This window comes from Pecten maximus, chromosome 5, assembly GCF_902652985.1.
Source record: "Pecten maximus chromosome 5, xPecMax1.1, whole genome shotgun sequence".
Taxonomy (NCBI): domain Eukaryota; kingdom Metazoa; phylum Mollusca; class Bivalvia; order Pectinida; family Pectinidae; genus Pecten; species Pecten maximus.
In genome coordinates this window covers 22,618,135-22,630,159 of record NC_047019.1, presented here as the reverse complement: position 1 = coordinate 22,630,159, position 12,025 = coordinate 22,618,135, and the positions used below count along the sequence as shown (strand labels likewise).

The window sequence follows — 12,025 nt, the reverse complement described above, 5'->3', positions numbered from 1 at the left end:
CTGTTCCATGAAAAAAAGTGTTACAGTTTTTTCATTTCATTTTGCCGGGCTCTTGTCGGCCATCGTAACTTTGTATTTTGTTATTGAAATAATAATTACATGTTGATAGTCCCAAAGAGTTTTACGTGGACGATACCATATGTTAATACAGCTTGTCATTTTATATTCTAACAGCGATTTTCTAACCGTGCTCTACTGTCTGACAAGGGAGGTAACTCGAAGTACCTTAAACAGTTCATAAGGAAACGGACAGTGTATTATCAGAGACCTATATACTAATATTTAGTATATATAGGTCTCTGGTATTATTGAGATGACAAGCATGTACGTGTCCCCACATTATACATGAACTAGTCTCTCAGACACTCATAACAAAATATGTGAAGTGTCAAATTGTATTATGTGGCAAAGTAACAGTATATTACTAAATTAGGAAAAATCACCTTTACGAACCAAATCAAATCTGCACATGGCTTTGATTGATGTTTTCATTTAATTCATATTGCAAAAGTAGCTTTAGATTAAAGCTGAAATAGAATGTAGGACCATCTACAATAAATTTTAGCAACAACGTTTTTATTTACTTTGTGACACAAACTCTGTCTATGAATGCTGAAGTATGTTCTGCACTGGTAATGCTCGAAGAATGTTGACACCGTATTTATTAAAACTTCAAACCGTATACACTGTATTTATGTCATAAATGAAGTTATATAGGAATGATTGATAACAATATTAATCAATGCTTTCAGTAGAACGCATTTGCACATGTACTTTATAAATCCAGCAAAAGCCCAAGAGGATAACCGAATGCACATACATATATATACTGGAATCTAAAATGATTGATAGTATTTTAATATGAATTTGCATTAGAATTGCCCCACACAAGTCACAAGAGCGCGAGCTGAATGTTTGCCCATCACGTAATCATTCACCTGTAGTCTGGCGACGATGTGGGTTTAAGCGACATTTTGCGGTTTAAATTTCACCCGTTTGATAAAATACCCCCGCTGTTATAATCTTGACGTAAAGTACACGGTGACTTGTTCAAATCTATTTCACAATGAAATCCAGGAGACGATACAAAAGTATTTCAATGTTTGATATAAAAAAGAATGCCTGGTTTTATTTGTTTTTCACTGTAACATAGAACCGAGATAATGTTTGAATTGTACATAGAGTTCCGCTTTGTTTTACATCTGTAGAGGGCACATTTGTCTGTCGTAAGAATTTAATCAAAAAACCTGACAAAAGACAGACATATAGTTCACCGTCAATTAAACTATACGAGAGCTGTTAGGTTTGTATGGAAACAGCAGGGCTTGGCTTGTTTAATATGCGTAATGCGGTGTCAAAGTAAACGTTATGACTAGTGTAGAATTATATGTATAAGAAACGTAAGTGAATTACGTCGAACCCGTCAACTTAGCCTTATTCAGCCATAAATCGGATTTCAATCTTAGGATTGAATTGATTAAACATGTAGAGGGCAATGCCGACTCAGACATGCGAGTTTGGCACATATTTATATATTGAAGTGCGTTCTTTTGACAACCACACCAAAGCTTGTTGAGTGGCAGTGGGAAGTGAAGAAGGTGTTGTGCTGGGACGAGTTTTTGTCTCGAACGAAATCAGGTATGTTATTTTCTCTCCATCAGAAATCGATAAAGTTATGTTGTTTCATTGAAATGTACATACTTGTATATAAACCATGTATTTTCAATATGTAGGCTTTTTCTTATATGACATCTATAATCAAGACTTTATATATATATATACTTACTACGATATAACGAGCAGAGAATGCCTATCAATATCATCTTTCATGTATTAACAGATAATTTTGAATTTATTCTGTATAAGAGTTTAATGTTTAAATGACATTGTACATTAAAAATCGGCGTCATTGCTATCTTTTAGAGAGAAAAAAACCCATTTAAATCCATACCGGATATAACACATGTATCATAAAATCTTCTAGCTTATATCAAACATCTATCGGTGTATCAGAAGGACGTCATTTGTGTTTTTGTCAACCGTCATTGTTCCGTTTTTGGTCACCAATAAAATAATGTCATACAGGGATATAAGATTCAAAATGGCTATAAACCCCAATTCCGTTGTATCAGGAAGACAAATCCTTAAAAGAAAACCCAGTTGCCTGCTACGATGACTTCTATGGATTCATATAAAAGAGCATTATACTTAAATCGTTGTTAGCTTAATCATAAATCAGATATCACTTTCAGCCTATCTAAAGTCAGTAATTAAGTTTCATAGATTTGGACTGAACTTTACTCTGGGTAATACATATATATGCAAGGCTCGTCATACTTAGACTGACTGTATATCACATACATGTACCTAATGGAGTTAAAATGTATTCATTTATACCGAGCTAATTAAATATTGTTTAGCTAATAATTATTTTGATCGACCTTTCATAAACAACGCTGCTTTATTTGCCCTATTTTTATAGAATAGAGGCGACTTTGATTAGAAAAAAAATATATATGTGGATTTGTTTAAGAACAAACTTGTCCGAAATTATTTTCTTAGCTTAACCTTAAAACAGAAGAAAGTGAAAGTGCTGCCATGATATCTACCGCTATGGAACCATAGAGGTGCCAGCTTCATTTCCAGTGTCAATCCACAGGCGTCTGCTTCTGGTTAGTATTTACAGAAGAATATCAACATAGTAGGAGTATGGACTTATATTTTTTTCTATAAATACTGATCAGACGCAGACTCCTGTAGGCTATCCTTGTTTTTCAGTTCCGCATTTTGCTGAAATGTAAACAATGCATACATTTAGTAATTATATTTCTGCTTTCCTACAGTAGTTGTTTACTTAGAAAAGAAGCCAAATAGCCGAATTATGACTTGGCATCAGTCAAGTATTGTCGTCACGATAATAATAACAAAATCCTATTAGTTTAAAAAAAAAAATGCCGTAATCGCAGATTGATTACTTTTGTTTCGACCGGGAAATCTTAACAGAAATTGAGGACATGTCCGATTACTTACATCTAAGTAATTTTTATAATCATACTTTGGGCATGTTTCCACTCGACACTATTAGATCTCCTTAAGGCCATTAAACACTTGTGACATATTACAACTGACAAGAAAATTAACACGTAAATATATAGTTTGAGACCGTCCTCCTATAACGTAGAAACAACCTTCCGGGACGCCTGGTCTTGCTCGCCGTGTACTTTTCGAGGACATCAAGCTACATTGATATGTATTTCATATTCGTATTTATCCTCGTTTTATCGATAAAAGTTAGAATTACGGTTTTATTATCGGTATTTTTCGTTGTTTTGGTTCGATATCCCCTCACAATGACAAATGCTACAATCCCTCGCAGACCTGTAAATGGTTAATATGGTGTTATATCGACCATGACTCAGTGCCTGAGCTGTTAGTGTTGAGTTGACTACAACAATATGATTTATTATAGATTCCTATGAGATTAGGAAGTTTAGGAAGGTTTAATCTACTGACGTGTGTAGACATAAGACAGATTACTTAGCACACATTAATGATTTACACACTTGCTCTTAGATTAAAAGTTCATATAACTAAACAAAATATTATACGATAATCTTTCATATGTTATAACCACACAGAATACAACAACTCTCTATTTGCCAGGTTTTGATATCCCTTAAATGCTTTAGCCATTTAGAGGTGACTTCATCAATGTTCTTTACATCTAATTTTACACGGTACTAAAACAGCGGGTTTTTTTTGTATTTGACACACAAACAGAACAAATAAAGAAGAGTGTTACCTGTTGTAGACAGTATGGGTACTTAGCCGGTATATCGCGGCTATATTTCAGCTTTTATTACGATTCTCTGCGATGATTATAAATCACCATCGGGTTATATATCACAGAAAACAAATAGGATAGATACAGATCTGTATACAGTATTTAAATCAAGTAATACAACATACGTACCGGGGATAGTCTATTATCGTACAGAGTTGTCTGTGTCGGCGTACAAAGCACATATACCCTGTGTTTTAAATTTAGCCAGGCATCTCAAGGTTTAACTTTTTTTTAAGTTTAAAAAATTATGAAACAAAATCAGGATAAAGAAATCAATTCCGTCAACGAATGTCGTAATTTGAATTGTCGAAAGAAATTTTGTCGATTTTACCTGTCAAAATATTGGTTATTTGGAAGTCATAACTTACATTTTGTCCATTGCTATCATTCCGGACAAACATGCGATCTAAATATGTCTGGGTTGTTATTGTTCGATTGTAAACAATTTCATTTTAAAAGCATGAAATGGCATTAAAAGACCGCATGTGGTGTGTATCGTAATAAGTGTATGTAGATGTACTGAAAGGAATTGATAAATATTGTCTCATTGTTAATTGAACCCATTCTTTAAATAAACAGCTTTATTATAGATAAATGTATGAAAAATAACAGTCCAATTTCAAACCCTTTACCTCTTTTAGCTCTGATACAACAATACAATCTATTGATTAATCGGATACTTTGTAATCAAATATGGAGTGGGTAAATACAATTCAGATTGACAAACATATATGGTAAATGTTTGACTCAATACTATGTCAATATGTTGATTTTATTTCGGCCGCAATCTTTCAATAGATTGTTGGCCGTGGTGTATTGGCCTTTGTTTACATTTGCCATCACTCAGGCGTCGGAAAGGAAATCAATCAGACTAGCATTTTTCTTCATACCTAGTACCCTATTTAACAAACTATTACCTACTTATATGTAGCTATATACCTATAACAGTTTCTTTGATTTAAAAGAAAATAGGTGGGAAAACGTTTTTATAACGAGCATTCTGGATTGGAGCTTCTGTTGGCTTCCCTTTATGAGATGTTCAGTAAACTATTATTAAAACCTATTGTTCTGGGTATACAGTTGTATATCCAGGTGGGTTTTGGGACAACAAAGGTATTTATATGTATAACTGACAACACTTTGATCAATAGTATATCGTCTGTCTGCAGAACCATGGCCATGTGCTAACTGTCACTGGCTGTCATAAAGACCGCTATACATACTAATCATCATTAGCTCTTTGAAACGAAAATTGAAATTTTGAAATTGAATATTTTGGAAAGTTATCACAGAAACTTTATCAATTTTATTAGAGAACAACTACTTTAATTCCCACGATGTTTATTATTTGTTTTCACTTTTATACATATGAAAAATACTAAGCGCAATGGTTACCCTATCGTGTTTGTAAGTTATGATGTCGGTGATAAATGGATCCCAGAGGCTATTGTGTGGTTATCGGAATGTGAGAACATCCTATTGTGGGTACAGAATGTTGTAGATATATATAAGATAGCATTCAAGATAAATTAAATGTCTTTTTCAATAACAACTACCTTACAATCCATACATTTATCATTCGCTGTGGTGGCGGGATATGATATGACATGGGGTGTTGAGACTTGTGAAGTGTATATTTTTGCTTTGAGGATACTTATTTACGATTCAAATCATTTCTATAAAGATAGTAAAATCACTATGTTCTCACATTAAACTTTGATGATAATCTGTTTAGCCTCTTGTTCTCGCTTTTAAACTTATTTGCTTTTTGGTCGATATCTGCATATATTTACATAATGAAGTTACACAAGTGCTTATACTGTTGAATTAAATTCATAAATCTATGTAATGCTATTTATTTAAGGCATTCGTACGAGTGACACTTATCCATTAATATTATGTATAATGAAGGTTGAAATTTTTATCACGGATTTGATCGGGCTTTCGTCTCTTTTCTCAAAATAGTCGTTATCAAAACACGCAACTAATTAGACGTAGTCGCGGGGATTTATATACATTCAAAAGTCTAGGTGTGTTAAAACATCACAATAATAATCTAATCAAATAAACAATTTGCACTTTATACATGCATATATAAATATGTAATGCTAAGCATTTTTTGCATTTTTATGGGTGACAATTACATGCTATGAGGCGTAAGAAGTGATTATAATAATTAACGATGTGTATGGGATGACAAACTCGCCCAATAACGTTTTGGGTGAATTGAGTAAGTTACTGACATTTGTTTGTACATAATACAGACATATTCAAGAAATATGCTTCTGTACATGATATATGGAGATATTAGGAAATGTTATTTGTTAGACACATTTGATTCTCCCGACTTCCCATCTGGAATTTTTGGCCATACGAACCACACACTAGAAAAAGTAAACTTCTATAGGATTGATTTTTATATTCACGATTCTGCTCTTTTAAAGGTGATATTCACCTCTGCGGGATTTGTACATTCCTTACAGAAACTGTCTATAATATACTATTCTCCTGAGTGGCATCCGTGTCGTATCTCTGTACCCTATTGTCTCCCAGGACTCCAACAAGCCCGGGATATCTTAGTTACCCTAGAGTGTCGTAAATGTTTATGGATAGGAAATAGAAGGAATAGCTGATGTATCGTACTACAGAACTTATCGACGAAATTTATTGGTACAGATAGACTTCACGAGAAAAAAGTATATTGACCGGGATATTTATTTTCGGAAGAGATTAGGATCTGAGTACCGTTTTGTGTGACATTAAGTTGAAATTTATTATGAGACAAGAGCAAGTTCGTGTTCGATAAAAGTCCACTTAAAAGTTTACTCGCGCACTTGCAAACATCACCCAGTGTACCTATGGTAAAGTCGACCACACTGATACGAGTGGATGATAGGTTATTCATATTTAATAGCTTACAGTAACCTAACACATGTGAAGTGGTCCTACCATTGGACACGGTAGTCCTGTCTGCCTTATCGCCACTACGACACTTGGCCGTAGCTGGCTCGTGTGGAGACAGACTACGGATACAGGTGATATATAAACAGGTGTGTGCTTGTGTGTGGAGACATAGGTACAGGTATACACTATGGTAACAGGTAGGCATGCCACAGTAGAGTGAAGGTGTTGTATCACACGTGTATACTACAGCGGCAATATAGTGATTATCCATTGTATTTCAGTCGGCAGCTACTCCAACTTTGGATAGGTCTATTGTATGCAGGTAAGATTTATATACAGTATAGCTCATACCAGCTTTACACGTTTTCGATTTGTACAATATGTATGAAGCATGTAGGTTCTAGCATTGATGTAAAGAGGTTCGTTGTGTGCAATTCAACCTTATATGCAAACGCATTTCCATATTCCGTCTTCGATCTTGAATAATTACACACGCATTATTTTCAGATACTTTTAATAAGAACACCACATTATTATGAAATGTTCTTTTCTTTCATTTTTTTTTATTTAGGAATTGATAAACACATTTCGATTATAAACAGGTAAACCGAGTGGTACTCATGGTTCACATGTCTGAAAACCTCAAACCTGTATTATATTTAAATAAATCTTGGTGAAATTACTTAACCGTCATATTAAATTCTTTCTAGGTACATATACCGGATCTATTAATTTCCATTAAACGATCGATGTAGGGGTAGAACTTTAATTACCTACATATTTATTACTTTTTTTAATTTGTTCTGTAATAACCAAACACACATGTTACTTTATGAGCACATCGAATGGTGGTGAACCAAGAGTTATTTTTCCGCAAGAGCGCTAAATTTTAATTAACTTATTCGATTTTCTGCTACCTGGATCAAAGTAAAATTCTTGTAATGCTGTTAGCTAAGATGGAACAACTACCATCTTATTTAGACCTACAGCCTAATGAATCAATGCTAGGCGAAGCTCTATAAATACTGTATCAGTACTGAGTTACAAGGGATCAACATGAAGAACAAAAAAACTATTCAAACTAGAAAAGTACATATGGAAGTAGTGAGTTTCATTGATTTCACAATGTCCACAAATACGTCGTATACCGTATATAGACGGCTAGCTATCAATTGTATAAATCGTACACCCGGGAACGAGATTAAGTGTTTCACGTGTATCAAACGTAAACAGCAGGTAAAGTCAATTAGTAAGCCCAGGTAACATTGATTTACCTTTGTTCGAGTGTCGATTTTCTGTTTTAGACGCGTTTCTTCATCTTTTTTCAAATACATTTGATGAATGTTTAGTCTCTATTGAAATACCTTATCACTGATCAGATGAAATGCAACGCATTTCCATACAACAGACGCCGTGCTAAATCAATTGACCTAGCATACATTAGTATAAGGCTGTAAAGTGTGAAATTGATTGATGTGAATGACGTAATTTTTCATCTGTCAGAAAAGTAAATACTTCATAATATCATTAAAAACTCGTTTTCGTTTTTACTTATACGTCTTAATATATTTCTTTGAAATGTGGAATTTGATCCTGCATTGTTTATCAGTGGTTGCTATGTTACTCTTGTGATTTGGTGACAGGGTCTGTCTATCGCGATACCGTACAAGCCAATATCTATATTTTTTATTAGATTATTTCTTCGTTCAATATTTATTATTGATACAGCTACCCTTTACCTATGTGATCAATCACGATAAAGTTGATCACGTGATCACCACATGTTTGTAAACCTAACAATGATATTATTTACGCCTTTTCCTTGTACTGATCAAATAGTAATATATAACTAACCTAGAACATGCCTATCATGACGTTATTGCAAACGCATATCCAAATAATCCAATAGGTATTTTGATATAAGTCTTGTTATAAACCTGGGCCTTACGTGAATAATGCAAATGAGGAAAATAGTGTGCTTATGTTGCTTCTTAATTAATTCCATGTTTTTGTCACCAATATGTATTGCATTATAGTTATGCAAGTTATGATAGTAAATAGTATCTGCGAGGATTTGTTCTTACACTATAACAAGATCTATTATCACATATAACTGATTTGAAATACACGTACGAAGAAATTAACTGAATGTACGTATACATGGTAATTTTCTGTCAACTTCACTTTTAAATAGACCCATATAAAATAATGCAAAATAACTTATTCAAAGTACATTTATAAAATCGAAGAATGTATCCCCTTCTTCAAATTCCTGGCGTAATATCCTTATAAAGGTACTAGGTAGTTGAACAAAGAAACATATAAGTGTACAAATGGATTTTCTCGACGATCTGAATATATATACAACATGGCTTATCATCATAACTTTATGTTAAAGAAAGGCTTGTCTTGCATGTTTATGAAGTCTTCAATACACGAGTTCACAGTGAAAAAGAGATTAACAACACCCGTTTTATCCATTTCTATCTATAAAAGCTAATGTAGCATGTAATCTGTACTACAGGTATCACGGCTATCCATCACTGGTATCAATATTCCCTTGTAGTCGTTAATGGGATTTTTAAAACCAGCATTCATCGGGTAACAGTGGGACTCGATCCATTTAAATCCCCCAGAGATGGAAGGTGAGGCAGTGGAATTGTATCCTTATTTTCTTATCGGGTTTTATGAGGTCTAAAATAATCCGTCTATCATAAAATCGCTATATCTTAGTTTGAAACGATGTAATAATATCCGGAACATGAATTAGCCATAAATTGACAAAGTTCTGTGTTCAATCCGGCTATCGAAATCTTTCCTTAATACAAAAAGGGAAAGAAAGGAGAAACACCAATATATAAACTAACTGTAAGCCTATATTTGGTGGTATCCCATTTAGTGCTAGCTCCTTTGCTATGAAAACATTCCGCTAAATTGTCAATCCAGTATTTCATTTTCTAGGATAAATGTTGTGAATGCGCCATTTCATCAACACGCTTGTATTTGAGTTCGCCAGATAAATACGTTTACAATATTTTCATAAGAATATGGATCTATATACTGCTTCTAATTATATCCAATAAAATCAATGTTGTTTTACAGGTTAATAAATAACACATCTTCTATTGTTATACCATTCTCACGTTTATCTGGTAATAACGATTATTTCATTTCCCGAATCGATGCAAAAACCATTTGAAATTCCAATTTTATATTCGATACAAAAACTGCTCTAATCACCTGCCTTCGTATTCATTCGTTAGGTCTATTGAGCCACATTTTCCGCTCGAGCTGACTAATGACGGATGGCTATACAATGTATAAGGCTACTTTTTGCGGTTGGATAACAAGAAATGGTTGAAATACAATGAAGACTTGTCATTATGCTGGCGAATCAATACTGTTACCTTACGTAACTAATGTACTGTGTTTGGAAGTTATTACAAAGCAGTAAATAACTTAATCCTATTATATATTGCACATTGTAAAGCAGGGCAATTTTAGCTTTCTTTTGTATTAATAAACAAAACGTAGCCTTGCATAATGATGCCAACATCGCAAAAACAAGCTAGCTTTATAAATGATATGATAAAACATATATATTGTATGATTTCATTTAATTGCTTATTCTATTGTTCTAACTAGATAATTCTTCATGTTGTAAAGTCGATAGCAATATTGGTGATATGTTTTGCCAAAGCTCAAGGACCCGGTTGTATAGATTATTTATAAGGATGCATTTCACGTGGCATACTAGTGTAAAAATACAGTATTATAAATAATTTACTTATAAACAAACTCGCTCTCTAACTGAAAACAATTGTAGTGCACTGTACTGGACTGATCGCCGGCGCCCTGGAAGATGAACTAGAAAGACCATCTAGGGATTGGAAATCTTATAAAATTCGAATTTGTTTGTGATTAGCGTTCAGCAGTCTTCTTTAATAATTACACATTTTAACTAATCATATTTGCTATATTATCCCTGTTTATATATATTTCAGATAGCTTGCTGATTGGTTATGAGATCCTTATTCTATCTGTGTGATCTCTGATGACTTGAGAATAATCCAACGACACTATGTCTGCGTTAGAACACCCTAGTTATAACTCCTCAAGGGTACAGAGAGCATACCGAATCAACAATATAGAGAATGCAAAATTGCATGGACGTCTTAATCTTCTGGATAAAGAGAGGAAGCGCCAAATTCAGGTCACAAACCAGGATATCAGACTGATATCGGTGACCTTGGACTACATCAACGCCTGTAGTGGTCAGAGTCCAGAAGGACTTGGTCCAGACTCTGAAGAGGAATATGAGAAACCAGAAGGTGCACCTTGTTTTTTGTACGGTGAAAGAATCGTTAGTCGCAAAAGACGTAGGTTCCAACGTCCACAATCAGCTGCAGAGCGTTCTCGTGTCAAACCGTTGGTTTTATCAGACCTTAGCGAAAAAGCAAGTGAAGTGTCGTCCTCAACACGTCCACAAAGTAGTCCCGCTAAGGCGAGGACATTTATCACGTCGCTTAGAGGAGACGGTGATTTTGATGAGGTCCCCAGCATACCTGGCGACGACAATGAGTCGTGGACGTCATGTAGTCGTGCATCGACCCCAAGGTCAAACCACACATGGATGACAGACACTTCAGCTATAACTAAAAAACTGCTCCGCGCAAACATAAATGCGGAACGTCATCCAATGGCAAGGAGAGAAAGCGTACGACAACATGAAATAGGTCAATTTAACAGTCAACACGTGTTCGATAAGAAAGCTATTGCTCGCAAAATGTACTCTGTACATAAAAAACCGTCAAGAGATCCGAATGACAAAACGGCACCCACCTTTGCAAGTACGGCAATAAACAAAAATGCTGGAATAATGGACATTCTAAATCAACGACGTCCAACTCTATCAGCGAATGAATGGAAATCTCACCTTTCTCAGTCAAGGAGTCCTATGACAATTGCAGATCAAAGAAAACATGTGATGGACATTAAAATGGGCATTAATGAGGATAGAAGAGATAGAATAAACAGTAAAGTTAAAACTTTTATGAGTGAGTCGTAATGGTGCTGGACAATTTTATAAAACTTCTAAAACTGTCGGCCACAATTGCCATAAAAGAGTGCTCAAACGCAATATGTCTCAAATCATTTTTCTTATATTATCTTCATTCTATGCAAACGTATACTTGTTTGACGGAATGTTAAGTATATATCATGTTGGATGTCAATGCAGAATCATTAAATTATTTATATATTTTCTTATGTTGTGTT

General features: G+C 34.3%; 1 protein-coding gene across 4 annotated transcripts; it reads left to right on the top strand.

The window, feature by feature from the left end:
- The first annotated feature begins 1,507 nt into the window (after window positions 1-1,507).
- On the top strand, window positions 1,508-12,016 carry LOC117327533. 4 transcript variants are annotated; one of them, XM_033884581.1, is made up of 2 exons: window positions 1,508-1,638; window positions 10,753-12,016. In XM_033884581.1, exon 2 carries the CDS (start codon window positions 10,830-10,832, stop codon window positions 11,814-11,816), a length of 987 nt encoding a protein of 328 aa, XP_033740472.1. In that variant the 5' UTR covers window positions 1,508-1,638; window positions 10,753-10,829; the 3' UTR covers window positions 11,817-12,016. The 4 variants fall into 4 exon arrangements, with proteins under 4 accessions (XP_033740472.1, XP_033740474.1, XP_033740473.1 ...); XM_033884583.1 differs by lacking the exon at window positions 1,508-1,638 and adding an exon at window positions 6,484-6,894; XM_033884582.1 differs by lacking the exon at window positions 1,508-1,638 and adding an exon at window positions 6,484-6,945.
- The last annotated feature ends 9 nt before the right edge of the window (window positions 12,017-12,025 follow it).